General features: G+C 38.4%; 1 protein-coding gene across 1 annotated transcript in view; it reads left to right on the top strand.

Moving 5' to 3' along the window:
• Nucleotides 1-20,803, top strand: part of CRB1 (crumbs cell polarity complex component 1) — a 79,755-nt gene that overhangs the window by 17,882 nt on the left and 41,070 nt on the right. The window contains 6 exon segments of the mRNA XM_056110535.1: nt 15,907-16,060; nt 16,062-16,229; nt 16,231-16,412; nt 16,415-16,634; nt 16,636-16,711; nt 19,168-19,205. Coding sequence (XP_055966510.1) covers nt 15,907-16,060; nt 16,062-16,229; nt 16,231-16,412; nt 16,415-16,634; nt 16,636-16,711; nt 19,168-19,205 — 838 coding nt within the window.

Here is a 20,803-nt window from a genome sequence, read left to right as displayed (position 1 = left end):
AGCATAATTAAATAGTAACTAGTGTGAGACTCCAGATTTTACATTTTACATTTAGTTGCCAGGAGACCTATATTTGGAAGTATAGGTACATTTTATCATGTTGCTCCAGTATCTCTTAGCTCACTGCTTTAAGACGATCTTCTAGAAATGAGGTTAAATTTTATTGAATTGATTTTTAATACCTACTTAAAATTATGCTTCTCTTACTGTGAAGACAGATGTATGATACTGACAAATATTCTGGTGTTAACTAGTATCTCATTATTTAGAATTGTCATAATTTTGTGTTGTTTCCTTTACTGAATTTCTAAATGTTCTCTCATTCTGTTGCTTCTTTATTGTGATAAAGATACATATACAATATACATAAAATTTGCCTTCTTGTGTTTTTAGGTAAGTGGTTGAGATAAAGTTGAGCATTATTTTTAAAAATTCACATTATTCACATTATTATTACAACCAGTTTCCTGGGCATTCTTCAACCTACAAATGAATACTTCAAACCAATAGATTACATGGTAAGACCCAATTCGAGGACAAGTTTCTCTTTTTTGTGGGGGTCATTCACAGGAATACACTATATAAAGTATACTCATCTGTCTTTACATTTGTTCTTTATTTTCTGCAAGTTGCAAGTTCTGAAAGCATTCAGAATATGAGACATAAGAATGGGAGATAAAATTACCTTTTGACGATCATTCAAAAACAGGAACTTTGTGTTACACACTTTGTCTTGCAGTGGTGGAGGTTTTGAGATGAGATCAGTTACCACTTTTTTCTATTTCTTGATTTAATATGACTGAACTGCTTAGGCATCTATTTCGGCACTTTTGTAATTCAGACAGCAATTCCTTTCATTTTATTTTCAGGTTTTTTTAATTCTTATCTTTCCATATCTTCATATCTATATTTTAGTGAGATAGTTGGAAGCTACTAAATATATGATACAAATTGTAGATAAAAAGCTACTCACTGCCTTTGCTATTTTTGTTGCTTCAAGCTTATTTCTTGTGACCAATATATCTTATGGTTTCTTATGACCATAAATAGACTTATGGTAAATAAAAAATGTTGAGAGACACAGAAAAATGATGGATTTTTGTTCTTGTTGTTGTTCTTTGGACACCAAGAGATGTGAATTTCAACAGTCAATATGGCTTTTAATTCTTTGGTCTTTGGAAATTTTTATGAGTTTTGAATTTTATTTGCCCTACCTACCACACTGTGAAATTCTAAGATGTTTATTCCATGTCAAGAAATAGTGTTTAAATATATTTAGCACAATGATCTACACACAGTAACAATTTAAAAACTATTGCTAATGATGTTATGTTCAACATCTTTTAGTATCTTGTAGGATTTTTATTTTCTTAATTTCCACTTTATTTATAGAATTTATATTTTATAAGACATAATTCTAACAAACTTATTGTAACAAATGGTTTCATTATAAGAATAATGAGATTTTATTTTTGAATCAAATAGAAAATTAAAACATTTATAGTTGTATAGATTTTTGTGTAAACACACAAAAAATAAAAAGGCCGGCAGTCAAGCCGTTTCCCAACTCCACGGAGGTCGATTGCAATGGTCAGGCGAAGGAAGGAAACGGGGGCCAGGCTGGTTGGTCTTAGCAGCAGTTTATTACATGGAAGAGATGTATGTCATGGAGGCCCCAAGATCTCTCAAGCACGTGCACCTTTGTTCTCTCAGCTTCTGTCCTCAGCCCCATCTTCCCAGGTTCTCTGATGCACGTGTCCCCCAGAGAGCCCTGAAATCTCCCTTATATAGATCATAGTACCTCCAAAGGGCGCAATATAGTGATGTCATCAAAAGGAGTTACAGAAAGAACATTGAGGCGGCAAACCATACATTGTTTCTTTACATCCACATTGTTTCTTTACATCCCCAGGCCTGGCCTCACCTTTACATGCACTTGGATTTGCATCCCAAAGACCAGCCTGGCTAGAGCTGGAAATCTACATCCCAAAGATCAGTCCTGGCTAGCACCTGAGATCTGCATATCCAAGACCAGCTAGGTTTCTGAGAGAAAAGGGAAGCTGCTTCATTATACTGAAATCATTTACTGAAGACAGTTTGAAGGGGAGAAAGCAGTCTCATACAAGCTAGTCAGGACACACAGGAAACTGCTTCTAGGACGTGTTTCTCCTCTCCTTGCCCAACCAACATATAAGCATACATAATATTAATCATTTTGTATGGACACAGTAAGAAATACTTTGAGCTTATAGAATTGCTCTCCTAGGGCCATCTCGATCTCAGACTGCAGTGCTCAGGCCAGATATCTTTTCTATTCCTAGCAGCAGGGCCCTAGTCTTGTCGTTACTTTTGGATCATGACATCATTTGCCTATGATCAAACTCTTAACTTATAGTTAAAAATCGTGGCACCTTGGCCTGGTCCATCGCGATGCCAGGGTAGCACATAACTTACTGGCTTGCCCTGGTTCCATCCAGTCTGTCGGGACCCTGCCCTTGGAGTGCTAGGAAGTGAGGGCAACTGAGGCTTAAGTTGAGAAGGCAGATGCCCAGGAGTGAATAATATTCAAAGCCAATTAAATCCTAAGTTATAAAGCATAATATTAATTAATTGTCTTCCTGTATCCATACAAAAGGACATTACGTTAAGGTAAACTGCTCAAAAGACATAAGGAGAGGAGAAAGGCAATATTAACTTACAGTACAGCTTCAGTGTCTAAGAAGGATGAGACCTTACAAATTGGTTGGGGAAGAGAGCATAGAAGAGGTTACAGACAGACAAAGTAATGAGAGTGACTCGGGAGCACTGTGATGGGTGCAACCTGATAAACCTAAGCTCCATGTACTCCAACAGATTTTTTTGTGTTTTAAAGTATTTCCCCACAAATTGCTTAATACAGTTCTGACAACATCCAGGTAAGGTGTATAAAGATGCTCACTTCCAACTAGCTATTGACAAATCTATTCAGAGAAAGTAAGTGAGTTCTACAGGACTATACATTTAATTGGACCATTACTGGAATACTTGATATACAAATATCTTCCTGCTTTTCCATGTTTATTGAATAGGCTAGCAATTAATATATGAAAGACTACTAATTAAGAACTGAGCTAGTCTATGTTTATACAAATAGCTACAAAATACCAAAAATATTTTTAAAATCTTAGGAATGTGCTTAGGATAAAATGGAAAAATAATTAGAGCAATGACAAAATATAAAAGGAAATTCCTTGTTGCATATTTAATATTTAATATGTTCCTTTGATTTTTATGAAAGACATAATGAAATTTAATCAGTTAATAACCAGCATATGTTATAATTCATGGCATGTTAAAGAAGTCGAGGTTTGGCAATATAGTAATTTTAAAGAAACATTTAGGTTTAGCTCCAGGGTTTCAACAAGAAATCTCAACTTATTGGCTAGAGGACAGTTCAAAATATAAACCCAAACTCAGGTTCCCCAAATTATACATTCAAAGAAGTAAGCAAAATTTATAACTACAAACATGTTTCATTCAGTTAAATTTTTTAGAAAAAATATTTAAAATAAAATATTTCTTTGAAAACTTGTTGAAATTTTTGGTCAGGTCTGAGGAGTAATGTATAAGCTGGGGGAATCTGTGAGTCTGTGAAAATGCCTAATTTTGATTTATGGAACCAGAATTTCCAACTATATTTGCAGGTGTCTGCATTTACAAACACACCCATACTAAACAATCCTCATAATATTACATTTTGAAGTATCACCAGTCTTCATTTTAAATTTTGTTTCATTTTCTTTGGGGGCTACCATGCACTGTGCTCAGATCTTACTCCTGGCTCTGTGCTCCAGCTATCCTATGTGGTGTTAGGGCTTATACCTGGGCTGGCTGAACTCAAAGCAAGTGCAATTACAGTTCAATTACAAATTACAATGAATCACAAAATATTTCAATGTTTTTCAAAGTATTTTCAGATCTGTAATAATCATTCAAGAGTGCTTTTGACATTTGTATTGCCAGACAGAGCAGTAATGATAAGCAGTTTTCCAAGGCACTAGATTCTAATTTTGTACCTGGCAAAAGACTTTATGAATGTCTGATTTTTTTTTGAGTCACACCCAGCGATGCACAGGGGTTACTTCTGGCTCTGCACGCAGGAATTACTCCTGGCAGTGCTCAGGGGACCATATGGGATACTGGGGATCAAATCTGGGTTAGTTGCTTGCGAGGCAAAACCCTACCCACCGTGCTATAGCTCCAGCCCCATGAATGTTTGTTTTAATTTTGGAAATGCATGACAGTATTGTGCACAATGAAAACCACTGTATTATACTGCACTGCTGGTAACATAGAGTATTATATAATGCTAGTACTAGAGTGTAAAAATGCAGAGTTATTTACACTAAAATGTCTTGTGGTTGTCACAAATGTCTAATGAACAGCATTCATTAGAAATTTGTCAGTCATTGCTGGGTTCCATGTAGACAAACATCAGATATCTGAGGTCAAAGCAGAAGGGAGACTTTCCAGAGAAAACAAGTTTGCAGCAGTTTTCAGAGGTAAGCTAAACCTTGAAAGCAATTGGGATTTTGAAAAGGTAGAGAGAGAAATGAAGGAAGCTTTGAATGTGCTTTAATTTTTATTCTGCTCAAAATACAGACCATCTATGTAGTGGGCAGTGCAAAGTAATGCTGGGAGATAAATAAACGCCAGATTTCAGGGAACCTTGAATGTGAGGCCTCACCACATCAGTAATTTACTTGGCCTTTGACTTTTTTTGTCTGCACAGAACAAAAATATTAATAAATTTGTGAGAAATGACAATCAGCCCTACTAAAGAATGTAAAGCTAGTTCTTACCATGGCAAAGAAAAAGCAAACAATTTGGACTAACAATGCTTCCAGCCCAACACAAAGCAGGTTTTGGTAATTCACCGTAACTTGAGTGTTTAATCATTCACAATGAGCAAGAAAGGGGGGGAAAAAGGCTAAGCAGGGACAGAGCTGATTCTGCTGATTTACTGACAAAAGCCAATTAGGATCATTTGGGTTGAACTAGATTGAATTTCTCTGAAATTATTTTCCAAAGTCAAGACAACACAAACATGTGTCCTATTTTCAATGGGTTCAGCTGTGAACACTAAGCATCACATATCAATATTCACGGAGTTTTCAAGTGTGACTCTGGAGTGTAAAATCAAGTGAAACAGGACTGGAACACAAAGCTTTTTTGCAGCTGTTTTGTTATTCCCACACAATAGACAAACTCACCCTCCTCTGCTCTCAGTACTTTTATCTGAGCTATGTTATGGTTCCGAACAAGATCGCAGGCTAGAATGTGCCTATGTGTCTCTGGAATCATAACTTTAGAACAAAAGAATAGATGCTAAATTGTAATTTAGACTGTCCACATCCACAATCTTAATAACCAAAATAAATAATCAGTAGTGATGATCCTAGATTTTTCTGGAGTCACGAAGGTTGGGAGTAGCCCACATTAAAGAGCTTTTGATATAGCACAGTTTTGTGATGTTTGTGAAGAAATTTGTTTCAGTGTTGCTTGGAGGATTAGGATCTCTGGCCATTCTGGTGACTGTCAGTGCCACGCCCAGTGATTTTAGGAGGCCACATAGTTGGTATCAGTGATCCAACATGTGGCCTTGTACAGGCCAGGAGGATGCCTGCGATCTCTGAGCTCTCCCTGCAAGCTGACATTTGTTTTCTTCTCATCAAGATGTGTTAAACTATCTCAGGACTAAATTTTAGCCTTGCATTTCTGGGTTTTAAAAAAAGCGGTATGAAGTCTTAAAATATTATAAAGGACTTAAGTTATTGATTTAATCGTGGTCCTGTACTATTTTGTATTGAAGCCTTAATGTAGATATTGCCTTTTCTGTTATTTACAATATGTCAAAAGTGCTTTAAATTTTTATGTACTTTTTTGTAAGATCAGCTCATTTTTCTTGTATACAGTAAGTTTCAGTAAAATAAGCTCCATAAATTAGAGAACCAGGGTCTAGAAAACAGCAAAGGGTCAGGGGTGCATACTTTGCATGTGTCTGACCCAGGTTCTCTCCCAGGTACTACCTGGTCCCCGGAGCACTTTCAGATGTGCTCCTAAAGGTTTCCAGGCCCTGCTGGTGGCACTGCCCTTAGCAGTGAGCACCACTGCCTTCTTGAGCCGTAGCAGCAAACCACCTGCCCAGTGGGAGAAGTATCGCTCAAAGTAGGCTCCAAAATCCACTGTCATTCTTCTCCCCCAAACAGGTAACTATTTAATATGTACACACCTCAAGAAACTAGGTATGACTTCGGTATGACTTTGGTATGACTCAGCAATCCCACTTCTTGACATCTATACCAAGGACCCCAAGACTCTCTTCAGAAAACACATTTGCAATCCTACATTCATCACAGCACTATTCACAGTAGCCAAAACCTGGGAGAGTCCAAGAGAGATGACTGGATAAGAAACTCTGTGGATCTACAGAATGAAATATCACTCGGATTTAAGAAAATAATAAAATGATGCCATGTGTTGAGATATGGATGGATCGGGAAGAATGTCATGCTTAGTGTAGTTAGAAAGAGAGGGACAGCTATTGAATGACACCTCTCATGCTCACCATATAAAGAAACATAGTAGGGGAATAACAAAGGACCAAAGACAACAGAAACTGAGAATTGGTCTTTAGCAGGAAGCAAGCATGGTGGGGGAGCATAGGGGCAACAGGATGATGGGGAGCAAGAGGACACTCTGGTGGAGTGTGTGTTGCTAGAATGTCTTATGTATGAAACAGTACTGTTAGCTGTGGTGCCTGAAACAACATTATAAAGAAGAAGAAAGAGATTATCAGAGCATGGAGTTCCAGGTCAAGCTTGTCTTGCATAACCTGCTACCTGCATTTTCAGACAGGAGTCGGACTGACGGAAGCACTCACATGTAGCTTAATATCTTTACCTGTGCAATGATGCTAGCAAGACACTTGTGATTGTTCATTGCAAAGATGAAATGGCACATAGATGAGATCCTTCCCACAGTGCCTGGCACAGATGTGGGATCAATGAGCATTAGCTCCACTTACATCCACCGGGTAATGCCCTCCTCCTGCAAGTCTTGATGCTGAAAAATCATACGTTTTTTCTGCTTTTTCTTTCCTGATCCACTTCCATGCAAGCTTGGAATTTAATAATCAGGTTTATTTTAATTTATCTAAAATGATAATAAGTGATAAACTGGGACATAAGGAATTAATGAATTTTGCAATTTCTTTTTAAACAGATAGGATTTTTAGGTTGTATCTGTGTTCCCATTAGGTTGTGAACAGTTGAACTCTTAGAGTGGCACTGGAAATGTGAAATTTACTTGTAATCAGAAAGAAAATGATGAGTCCCATGACATTTAAACAGCCTCTCTAGCAAATAAAAAATGGAGGTACGGAGTTGTGCAAAATAGTATTTGATGATCATCTCTTATGACCTAGAAGCATAGGCCTTGAGCAATTATTATTTACTCCTCATAGTAGTCCTCTAAGAAAGTTACTGCTTTACTCTCTGTGTAGATTTTCAAAACCGTGACAAAGTTTTGATGACAGTAGTTTATAATTGTATTCCCCTTAGAAATTCCCTACTTATATATTTGCTTATAAATGACATACAACGTGCTCTATTATATAAACATGCACATGTGTGTGCATAGGCACATACATGCTCACACACAGACACACAGACACACACCTGCACACCAGTGCTTAGGAGGCCTGGGGTCACTATCACCAACATTTTTCCCAGTGTTACAGTCTGTTATTCTGTGCTTGAGACCAGCCACATGATACTGCTCTTGCTTAGTGCTGTTTTGGGACCACAAGGTCCATCCCTGGTGCGGGAGGTGAATATCCAGCGCGAGGGATCAAACACAAGATCTTTCATATGGTAGGTAGGTGCTCTATCACTTGAGCTACCTGCTTACTCCATAACATATTATTTCCTTACAAATTACAACACAAACTGATAAATCCATAACCCACCTTTACTAAATCCTCCCTGTTATATTCATTCCTAATTATAATCCTTTTTTACTTGTATGTCTTCAGTGTTTGGAAACCTCGTATTTCCCAAATATTGCTGCTTCTGTGCTTGGACAGCATCAACTACTAGAACTTTCTGTTAGTGTTTGAAGATGTAATATCCTGTGGTCCTAACCACTGATGCAAATTTTCTCTAGCAGAATAAATAAATGAAAAAATTGGAAGATGGTCTTCAGCTGGATGAATGTCATTCTCTTATACCCTGGTATCTGCTTTGCTCCAGGTTAAGCATCTCATTCTCTTTTATTATGTTTATGTATTATTGAGGCCATTTTTATATTTATTTCTAAATATAATGAATAATATATTTTAAATAAATATAAGAATTTAAATTTAATAGGTTTCAAATAAATGTATTATTCATTGTATTTAGTTTAATTTATTATTGTTGATTTGCAAGATTGTATATATTTTAGGTTGCAACTTTACATCTCATCAAATGATGTCACCACACCATGCTGACCACCAAAGTATTAATATCCTACACTGGCCCTTTCCTCACTTCCTCTAGTACTGAGATTAAACCAAGGTTTTTTTCCCCATTTGTCTTTTTATCTTTCCTTACTATGCTTCTCTATATCTCACACCTGATAGAATCATCCTTCTCCTTCTGACTTATTTCACTAAGCATGACTTCCTCTGTTACCGTCTATGATGTCAGAAAAGGCCAGGTTTCATTTTATCTTAGTGTTGAGCACTATTCATCGTGTCTATATACCAACATTTTTTTCTTTCTTTTAAAAAAATATAACCTAAGTCATGCCTTGTTGTGCTCAGGTTTATCCTTGCTTTGTCCTCTGGGATGGTGATGCTCAGGGGACCACATGCCATTAGATGCTCATCAATCATTAGACACACCGTCCCCATATCTTGGTGGTTCCAAACAGCATCCCAGTGGATTAGTTATCCATGTATCTTTTTGAATTTGTGTTTTACTCTACAAATAGATATCTAAGAACAAATTACTGAACCAGATGGTAGCTGGAGCTTGATGTTTGAGCCCCAAATAGAACATTTTTAGGCAACACCTAGTGGTACTCAGGGTTTACTCCTTGTGAAACTCAACTCAACTGTGCTATCGCTCCAGTCTTACTTCTTAGCACCCCCAAACTGTTTTGTCCTTTCTGCATAGCCTCAGGTAGCTTAGGTTTATTGGGTTGCTCCCATCATAGTACTCCCATTCCTCGTGTTTATTTGTAAACGTTGTGCTCTGTTGACTTGTAGCACTGTAGCACTGCCTTCCCATTGTTCATGGATTCCCAGGCACCAGTAACGTCTCCGTTGTGAGACTTGTTATTGGTTTTGGCATCTCGAATACGAAATGGGGAACTTGCCAGGCTCTGCTGTGTGGGCAAGATATTATTGGTAGCTTGCCGGCCTCTCCGAGAGGGACGGAAGAATCAAACTCTTGTAGGCCACATGCAAGGCAAACACCCTACCCACTGTGCTATCTCTCAGGCCCTGTTGCCTTGTAAATATTGTTTTTCTCTTCTCCCTAAGTCCTTCGCATAGTCCTTTTTGCAACGTCTTTTTTGTATGGACACAAGAAGACAGGATATGTTATGTTTTTGTAATGTGACTCCCTGTTATTTTCCTCCTGGGCATTTGTTCTCTTGACCTAAGTCACAACTGCCCTTACTTTCTGTAGCACTGTACCACTGTCCTCCCATTGTTCATTGATTTGCTCGAGTGGGCACCAGTAACGTTTCACAACAAATGGTGATACTTGTTGTTACTGTTTTTGGCATATTGAATATGACACGGGTAGCTTGCCAAGCCTTGCAGTCAAGACGAGATACTCTCGGTAGCTGGCCGGGTTGTCCGAGAGGGGTGGAGGAATTGAACCTGGGTCGACTATGTCGGCCTCATGCAAGGCAAATGACTTACTCGCTGTGCTATCGCTCCAGTCTTACTTCCTAGCACCCCCAAAAGCAGGGTGTGACGAGGGACTGGATGGAACCAGGGCAAGCAGTGAGCTATGTGCTACCCTGGCATCAAGATGGGCCTGGCCAAAGTGCCATAATGCTTAACTAATAAGTTAAGAGCTTGGTCATGGACAAATGCTGTCACGATCCAAAAAGTAATAACTAGATTCGGACCCTGCTAGGGTCAATTAATCACTTAATCACTTAATCCCCGTTGTTCATCGATTTACTCGAGCGGGTGCCAGTAATGTCTCCATTCATCCTGGTTGCATGCTAGCGTAGCCCAATGGCATCTGTTCGTTCTAGGAACATGCAGAGCCTCAAACCGATCATTCAGGGTCTTGACGAAGAAATCTGACCATCTTGTAGGTGGGCGTCCACGTGATTTTTGATGTCCCATGGAATCCAATCGGTAATGGCTCTAGTCCAGCAGTTGTCTGTAAACCTCATTACGTGTCCAGCCCATCTGATTTTTGATGCCTTGGCAAATGAGACAGCGTCCCTGATTCTTGAGTGTTGACGAAGATCAGAACTCCAGATTCTATCTCTCATTTGAGTGAATCGTGATATTCCAAGCATAGCTCTTTCGATTCCTCTTTGAGAGACCCAAATAGTGTTCTCATCCTGTTTTCGTAGGGCCCAGGTCTCTGAGGCATATGTTAATGCAGGAAGAACAGTGGAATCAAAGATGTGCTCGTAGCTGGAGGTTCTTTGTCCTTTTAGTTATTTATTCAGTGCTCTTGAAGGCATTCCAAGCCGCTCTCTTCCTCCTGCGCAACTCAGGTGCCAGGTCATTCATCATGTTGATTTCTCGACCTAGGTATATATAACTGTTGCATTCGGAGATGGTGGTTCCGTTGAGAGCGAATGGAGCGTCAGGAACAAGGCTGTTTCTCATAAACATTGTCTTCGTAAGATTCAGTTGTAGTCCGACCTTTCCACATTCACGGTCAAAGTCGTTCACCCTGCCGAACCCCTCTCTTGACATGGATGATTACTTCTTTGTAGAATGGTGAGATCCTGGTAGTGAATCCGCAATAGAGCTCACGAAGTATCCTGATGTATTGAGTTTGTACGCCCTGATGGACTAGGGCTTCCATGACCACTTCCGTCCCAGTGAACCTTGCATTCAGACAGGTAGCGTGTGAAGAGCCAAGCCAGTGTATTGATGAGTACTGATGGTAAGTTCTTCAGGTGTTCAGGTCTGATCTTGTCTGGGCCAGGTGCTCTTTGTTTCTTTACCGACGAGATGGCATGTTGGATTTCGGAAGGGAGAACATTGGGAACAACATATCCATCATGTGGAATGTGTTATGTGGGCAAGTGGACGTGGCTATTAAAGAGATCTGAGTAGAAGTCGTGAATAATCTTCTCCATTGCCCTTCTGGAAGATGTGATAGATCCATCATGATGTCGGAGGGCAGTCATCTTGGTCTTGTAGTTGGTGAAGGACAGGCGGGCATTACGAATGCTTTTCCCAGCTTCTGCCACATATACCAGCACTGCTGCTCTCCTGTTTTTGAGGTCATCCTTGATGGCTTCTCTGAATTGTTTTGCCTGCTCGGATGTTCTCTTGTGGTTGCCTGAGGCATGTGCCAAGCCACGTTGGCAAATAAGTTCAAGAGTGTTCAAAGAAAGGCGGGTTTTTGTGGTTATCTCTCTCTTGGTATTTCTCGCACAATCATGGAGGTGCTGAATCATTCGATCATATTCCTCATCAATGTTGTCAATGACGGCATCTTCCCATGTTGCCACAACAGAGCCAAAGAGCTCCCAGTTGGTGGTCGTTCTGGGAGTCCTCTTCTTAAACCTTGCATTTTTTTCTCCTCGTTCTGTGAGGTAGAATTTTGCACAAAGGAGATGGTGGTCTGATCCCGTTTGGAATTTTGGGACAACAGAAACATCGGTTAGGCAAAACCGCCGATTGAATATGATGTGGTCTATTTCATTGTGGAACGTCCATCGGGAGACTCCCATGTCCAACGTTTAGATTCAGCCTTTTGGAACTGTGAGTTACCATGGAAGGTCTTGGTTGACATGATGAACTCAGACAGTCTGTCACCCTGTTCATTCCATTCTAGGCCATGGGTCCCGATGTGGAGTTCATCGGCTGATCTTGTTGGTCCTATCTTGGCATTAAAATCACCGACAATGATCTTGTAGAAGGTGTGATCTTCTTTATAGAACTCTCCAGCTCCATGTAGAACTTCTCAGTTTCTCTTTCACCATAACTGGATGTTGGTGCATAGACAACAAAGATAGAAACTGCCGGCAGTGAGCCACATCTATTCAAGTGTAATCGTCCGATTCGGGTTGTTAGGCATTCAAATGAATCAATGCTCGTGGCTAAGTTTGTGTTGAAAAGGATACCGACACCACCGACGCCTCTTTTATCACATGTTTCAAGGAACAGTTCTTCTCCATTGTCGAAAACAGCGTGATGTGATTGATGTCTTCTCGTTTCGGTCAAACCAATGATGTCGTACTTGATCTTTCGCGCTTGTACCATAAGGTCTTCAATGGATGCAGCAGATGCCAGCGTACAAGCATTAAAAGTACAGACAATCATCTTTGTCTTTCTTCGTTTTGACAGCCTATTTCTGCCTTGGGGTTTTATCAGCCTCTCCTTCCACATCCTTCTCGACTCTGCCGTAATCAGGGTCAGGGGAATGAGATCCATTTATTACTGGATTTGGCATATCAATTTGGTCTATTTGGCATAGACAACGGATAGCTAGGGTAAGGAATGATTAATCTGGCCTGAGCACTGTAGTCTGAGTCTGTGGTCAGATGTTCCCAGGAGAGCTGCCCTACAAGTCTCAATGAATCTGTTATTGTGTCCATACAAAAATAACTAGTATTAAGATGTTGATAGAGTGAGGAAAAGGGACTGAGGAAAAGGGACAAACACCTTAAGAAGTATTTTGCCCAAGGGAGTCAGGAAGGTCTTTGGAATACCTCAGGTGGTGTTTCCTTTGAACCTGGATGGCCCTTAGGAATGGCTTTCTTGTGTTGACTTTGCTACCAGACTGGGTGTAGCATGTGCCCAGAGGGAAGGGGGAGAGAGACAAGTAGGAGTAGAGAGACTAGTGGGGAGGAGGCAGAATCCAGAGAGATGGGACCCAGGAATGAGGGGCTAGGAAGGAAGAGTGCATGAGATGGGAGATGGAATAAATGGCATCTGATCAATCAAATGGCTTGGCCCTCGTTTCGTCTACCATCTGTCCAATGCCCTGGGTCACCCCGGCTGGGCGAGCAGCCCTGGGGGGCCCTGAACCCAGGTGGCCAGGGTGAGAGCTGCCAGGGCCTCCCCTGGCCGCTCAGAGATTATTAGACAGGGACCATATGGGAGGTCAAGATTGAAACTGGGTTAGTTGTGTGAAGGCAAATGCCCTCTTTGTTGTTGTTGTACTATCACTCCAACCCTAGTACAAAACATTCTTGAACAAGAATTTCTCTAAAGACATGATTTAAAGTTCATTTTGACATTTTATTAACTTACTGCAGCATTTAGCTCATTGCTAAAAAGTAAAGTACTTTCCTTAAAGTACTCAAAACTTAATAAAGATATTTTGAAGCCAAATCTTGAATTAAAGAGGATATATTATTTCCTTTGCCTCAGATGCTCTCATACACAATTAACAATCCCAGGCCCAGATAAAACCTTGAAAACCACAACACTATGTACCCATAGTTCAAAGATAAATTGTGATAATATATATGAGAGAAAACCATAAAATATAATACATCCAATAAATGTTAATAATAATTAGTATAGGTTGTTATCATTTTATAAGGTGAAATCTGTATGTCTTCAACTAATAAGCTATATCTTCTCTGTGTAATTTTATGGTTGCTTAATCTCAAGTAATTAAAAGTTAATCATTCTTGGCTCATGTTGAGCCCCTTTCTTTAGCTTTCACAATAACCCTAGCATATATGTTTTCTATTTTGTTATATTCTGTTCTATGTTCTATTCTATTCTATTCTTAATTTTTATTATATTCTTCTCTCTGACCTCCATTCATTTCTTCTCCCTTATGTTGGAAACTCTTCAATTTATTAAATACAAAGACTTCAATTTTCATATATGTATATAATTTTTTATTGATGTATATACTTGTCTTATTCCTTTTTCGTTTGGCAACAGGTTATTTTGATCTGTCCATGGTGCTGAGTATACATCTATTGCTAATATTCTTTCAAGGTACACAGTCCATTATAATTTTTTTAATTTCTATTTTGGTTGATTGAGGTTGTGCTATTTATATTGTCAATGGCTATTTACCATGATACATATTCTTCCCACAATACACAATCCATTGTTTTTGTTAGAACACGTTATAATGTTCTTTCAAGTTTTCATATATTTCCTTTGATTTGTTTAAATTTAAAAAATAAAGATAAAATATATGAAGTAACACTTTCCTGATAAAATTCCTCTTAGTGTGTAGGATTTAACTGTAAAACTTCTTTGAAATATTGGTGACTGTAACATTATCAATCCCTCTCGGAGAGTCCAGCAGGCTACCGAAGGTATCTTGCCCTCATGGCAGAGCCTGGCAAGCACCCCGTGGTGTATTCAATATGCCAAAAACAGTAACAATAATAGGTCTCATTCCCCTGAAAAAAATCTCTAATATGGCACTGTTGCGAAGGATGAGTGAGGAGAGGCTGCTAAAATCTCAGGACTGACACTAATGGAGACGTTACTGGCACCTGCTTGAGCAAATCGATGAACAACAGGATGACAGTGATACAGTCATACAGTGAACATTATCAACTGGGATGCTTTGAGTCACAAAGAAAATATTCATGTCCAAGTTTACTAATTTATCCCACCTTTTATCTTTTCCAAGTCATCCAACAGAACTGGCCTTAACCTAAATAAATTACTCTGGTGGTGAGAAATTAAACACCAAGCTCATGCTATTCTGTGGTACTTACATTATCAAAGTAAAATCACTAGGAGACCTCAGATCCCCTGACACTCAGAAAACAGTATCAAGAAAATAAAAAGATTTAAAAAGTCAAGCATCTCTTATTCTAAGTATATCCCAAATATTATTCCTATTTAAATAGTCCTATAAACAAAATTTAATTATATTAAAATAGAGTATATTTACTCTTTTAACTTTATTTTTCAGTTATTTAAAATTTTTTGATGTTCTGTGATTTACAATTCTGTTATTAATAATTCTGTGGATACTAAGGAGTGAAATTTAAAACCAAGATCACAATAAAAATAATTCTTGTCACAATATCAGCAAATCAATGAAAATTCCTAAGATTTAACTTTCTTTCTTTTATATTCCATGCCTTCAGTAGATTTGAAGTTTCATGAATTTAACTAGAATTCAAAAGTAAAACAGAAAAATAATAATAAACCCACCCTTCTTTTGTATGAAGAAAGATAAAGTCAAGCTGTAATTTTCCACAGTAAAAATTACAAAAGAATATTCCAGTCTCTATATAGAGTCCCTAAAATTCAATTTTCATGAAAATAATGTCAATTCTTAATTTTTACTAGTTTACCTTGTATAGTCAAGTGTAGCTTGTATTAAGTAAGGAGGCAGTTAAGAAGTTAATGACAGCTTAGAAAGCAGTACAAATGGATCTTTTACTAAACTCCATTGATACAGCTTGAGGAGAAATGAGTCATAGCTAAGTCCTCACACACTTGAACCGAAGGAAGAATGTGACAATGGGAAATAAGTCACACTTCTGCAAGTAGTTTAAAATCCTAAGAAATCTGTATCATCATCAGAACCATTTGTATCATAACTTTTTTGTTATTGTTGTTTTCCCTGTTTTGGAAGCTTCAGTTTTGTGGTCAATCTAAGGATCTGCTTTTCTCTTTTCTTGTACTTTGCCTGTTCCCTTTCTTTGTTCCTCGGTTACTTACCTCTTAAGCTGAATCTCACAACCTAGTTCCCTTAGCATGGAGAGACTATTCTGAAATTCTCCTGGGATGTTCTCACAACCAGTGTCTAAATAATTGAATCTGCATTCCTCACTATTAAAATGGCCAACATGGATTCAACTGCCTGTGTTCATCTGACTACACTATGCCTCTGTGAAATTTCCACCGCAATTTTTTTCAAGGGTAATGGCTTTCTCTGAATTACAAATGGTTATGTGACAAACAGAAGGCTCAGGTTTCAGACCATTCAGACAATGACACATTTACTTTTCCAAGGTAATAGGGACATATACATAAGGATAGGCAAACTGCAATATTTGCTTATCAGTTCAAGTTAATAATAAGTCAAAGATTATTCTGCACATTGCCCACAACACCAGTGATGGGGACTGGCATTCCATGGAAGTGATGTATGGAGAGGTGGTGACCCTTGCTTAACTGGACATCTTTTGTGTAGAGCAATGCATCCTTTAAGCTCCTTCTCCATTTGAAAGTGACTGATCTGTGCTTTGCAAAATTCCTTTTTGGGTGGTTTGCCATTGGGAGCAACCAGCAGTGGTGTTTCTCTGCTTCATATTTATTGTATACCATCATGCCTTTGTTTGTAGGCTGTCTCCAAGATAGTAAAAATGAATTTGAATCAAGTAATCCCAGAGAACATTTCATGAGGCTCATCAGTCAATGTCAAGACAGGCTGTGAGAGAAAAGATTGGTGTGAAACAACCATGTCAAAACAGAGGATGCTACATCAACATGTGGTTTAGTTATTGATGTGATGGCTACAGTTCTCCAAAGGCTTGAACTGTCTGGGAGGTGGGAGAAGGCTGGGTGTGCAAGGGTGTTATGCTCCAGAGCAGGACTAATGAAAAGAGGCAGCCTGCTTCTGCCCGGTGAGATGCAAAATGACCCCTCAATTTACTACTGGTTTCCCAATGATGTGAACAAAGACAATGCTGCTGATGTGCATTAATTAATTTTGAGTAGATTTGTTGGACACCAGGCTTTCCATCATACAGGCAAGTAAAATAAAAACAAATCAATAGCTCCTTTCTAAAAGGGTTTTATTTTTTTATCTTGGTGTTTGCAAAAGGCAATGACAACTTTGCCATTTTTATGCAATTGAAGTTTGTTGTAAAAAATGTGCAATCAACAGATGCTTGTTCATTTAAACTAGAAAAAAATTTTGAGGCGAAAAAGAATGATTAGTTATGAAATTATTCAATAGCCAGCTACTTAGGTAATGTGTTGTGCATAATAGATTGTTGGTAAATACTTCTTTACCAGCTTTCCAATCAGTTCACACATGAAAAGCATGCTTAAGTTGAATACTTTTATATATTGCCAGTTTTACTCAAAGGTTTATTTCTTAGAGCAGTGAGTTAGAAAATAGATATTCAGTGTAGGTGTCTAAAGAAGGCAAAAAAGAAAGAAAAAAGAAATAGTGGAAAGCATCATCAGTGAAACTTGGTAGATGCCCTAAACTAATTAATCTAATTTCTATAGCAGATGACGGTTCAAAATATACTTCAAAATCCTAAACTTCCAACATCATTCCAAAGATTGCTGTTGATAGTCATCAATACATATCTGTTTCTTTTTATTATTATCATCATGCATTGAAAATGTCTGAGAGGTAATTGCAACAGACCACTTTGAAGTTCAGCTGTAATTTACCCCACAATTTTAGAATAACGTGAAGTTGGACATCTGGGAAATAGTTTTCTCTGCTTTATATGAAGTATAATTAAAACCAGTCTTAGCCTAAACCCCGTTCCATGTACAAATGGCTAAGAATTATTAGAAGCTATTCACGAGTTTCCCCTAACCACAACATTCATTACATAATATTGACCTGTTTTGACCACGAGATACGGCATCTACTGGCTCAATGTAATATTTTAACTGTAATAGTTCTGTGATTTTTTTAAAGGAGAAAAGGGGAAATTATGTTGAGGCAATGTTCACTTTTTGAAGCAAAATTTAATTGGCTAAGGCAATATTTTTGCTACACATACAAAATAACAAACAGATGTTGACTCATATTGACCAACTTCCAGTTCCAGTGACCTAGGAGGTTAATTCTAACCAAAGTGATGCTAACCATCCTGGGAAATAGATTCAAGAGCTGCCAAACCAGTGCATTCTGGATTTCTTTAGTTGTGATTTTCAAACTGGGAATTTCTGAATTGGTTACCTGATTCCTACAGTCACTGGTTTCTTTACCTCCCATTACTATTCACTGCTTGAAAATACTTGACTTCCAAAGATATCTTTATGAGAAAGGAATTCTGTAGCATTTTCTATTTGTATTCTTTTGAATTTTTGTATGTGTTGAAATTCTTGGTGTGTTGAAAGAAAAGAAATTTGGACCATCTCTTAACCATAACATTTAAATGTTCCTCTATTTTCTGGTACACGTGAAGAATTTTGCGAAGCAAGAGGTTATTCCCATTACAAAAGGTGCTCCCAAGCAGTGATCATATCTTGTATATTCAGTTACACGTACAATCAAGCCATAGAAAGCAAACTCACAGAAGCACAAAGACAAAACTTTTCTTGGACTCATGATTTTAGAGAATGTTTCCTGCCAGGGGTTGCAGTGCAGTGATCAAGCTGAGTGCATGCGTGTAGTTGACTGACTCTGATGTGAGGGTTTTGCAGTTTGATTTTAAGAAATCTCTAAGTTTGTCTTCCCATATCATGTGATGTTGGTGGCTCATAAGAACATGGAGTATGCAAGATAATGTTCAGAATAAATGTATCACTTAACATTTTGCTTTCCAGAAAATTTTGGGGTGGTAGAGGCAATTTGTATATGTTTGTCTTCAGTCTTATATCTAGACTCATTAGACTCCTAGAATTCCAATATCTTAGGATAAAAGAAGCTTTGGTATGATTTTTTGTTATACTGTTGTGCCTGACAAGTACAGTTCTCCAAATCTCTGTTTACACACTTTCCTGAATTGAGAACTCAGTCACTGAACTTGCCACAAATTTTTTAAAAGTTGTTTCTTTGGTATTGAAATAATGATGCAGTTTTCATTAACTGTTACTTTTGAGGCTATTCTTAAATACATCTTGCATCTCCTCTTCTTGAGAACACTTGAATATTTGGTGAAATGTATGTTGGGCCATCCAAGTCACCATTTTCTATCATGTTAAACAAAGTGGATTTTTAAAAAATGTATTCATCAGTTGTGTGCTGTCTTTGGAATGAATTTGCTTAGCTTGTTCCTAAATGTGCCTGTTAGTGCAAAGTAACACAGGAGCATGGCATCCTTCAGCAGAGGTAATGCACTTCTGTTTTGCATCCCAACCCATTTACATCCCAACTGATATTTTGGAGAATTTCGATCATAACTGATATTACAAAGGTACAGCCACATTCCATAATTGGCTTACTCTGGGTGATTCTGCTTCTTCCAGAGAAAATTTATGAGTCACATTTAAATCCAAATGATTTTTATCGTTTTTTTTAATTTCATCTTTTTGCAGTCCATCAGTCATTAGAACCCATCAAATTTTTTGTTCATCTGTGTTTATTGTCGCTCTTCATGATATAACAACCACCTATGATTGTCGAGTCATGAGGCTTGATGCTCTCTGCAAGACTTACATTTTTTTTATTAAAAAATTTTTAATAGTGAGACATCATGAGGTACAGTTGCAGACTTACACATTTTTGTGCTTGGGTTTCAATTATACAATGATAAAATACCAATCCCTCCACCAGTGCCCATTTCCCACCACCTCAGATCCCGGTATCCCTCCCACCGCCCATCCCCCCATCCCACCCTGCCTCTGTGGCAGGGCATTCCCTTTTGTTCTCTTTCTCTTATTGGATGTTGTGGTTTGCAAAAGAGGCGATGGGTGACAATCATGTTTAGTCTATAGTCTACTTTCCACATGCTTCTCCCATCCTGGGAGGATCCTCCCAAAATCTTTATTTGGTGTTCCCTTCTTTATCTGAGCTCCCTTTTCCCCTAGTATGTGCGGTTGGACTCCAAGCCTTGCAGTAAAATGGCCATTCTTGGGTGTTAGTCTCCTATTTTGTTACTTTATGTTCCCCAGATGAATGCAATCTTTCTATGTCTATCCCTTTCTTTCTAAGTCATTTCCCTTAACATGATACTTTCCATGTAGTAACACTTGTATGTAAATTTTGTGACTTCATCTTTTCTAACAGCTACATAGTACTTCATTGTGCAAATGTACCAAAGTTTCTTTAACCAGTCATCTGTTCTCGGGCACTCAGGTTTTTTCCAGATTCTGGCTATTGTAAAGAGTGCTGCAATGAACAGACAATTGCAGATGTCACTGCAATGTCTGGTCGGCAACTACACCACCTCCGTGACTATACTTTTTTGCCTCTCTGGGATATATTCCCAGGAATGGTATTGCTGGATCGAATGGGAGCTCAATTTCTAATCTTTTGAGAATCGTCCATAGTGTTTTCCAAAACGGCTGAACCAGTCGGCATTTCCACCAACTGTGAAGGAGTGTCCCTTTCTCGCCACATCCGTGTCAGCACGGGTTGCTTTTGTTCTTGTGGATATGAGCCAGTCTCTGTGGTGTGAAATGATAATTCATTGTGGTTTTGATCTGCATCTCCCTGATGATTAATGATGTGGAGCATTTTCTCATGTGCCTTTTAGTCATTCAGATTACTTCTTTGTGAAAGTTTCTATTCATTTCATCTCCTCATTTTTTGATGGGGTTGGATGTTTTCTTCTTGTGGAGTTCAACCAGTACTTTGTATATTCTTGATATCAATCCCTTATCCATTCCATTTTGTACACTGTATTTTGGTCACTGTTTCTTTTGAGGTGCAGAAGCTTCTTAGTTTAAGATAGTCCCATTTGTCTATCTCTGTTTTCACTTGCTTGG

The sequence above is a fragment of the Sorex fumeus genome, unplaced genomic scaffold (assembly GCF_029834395.1).
Source record: "Sorex fumeus unplaced genomic scaffold, SorFum_2.1 ptg000010l, whole genome shotgun sequence".
In the NCBI taxonomy this organism is placed as follows: Eukaryota; Metazoa; Chordata; class Mammalia; order Eulipotyphla; family Soricidae; genus Sorex; species Sorex fumeus.
Note: the sequence above shows the minus strand (reverse complement) of the source record. Positions and strands in the feature narration are given on the sequence as shown.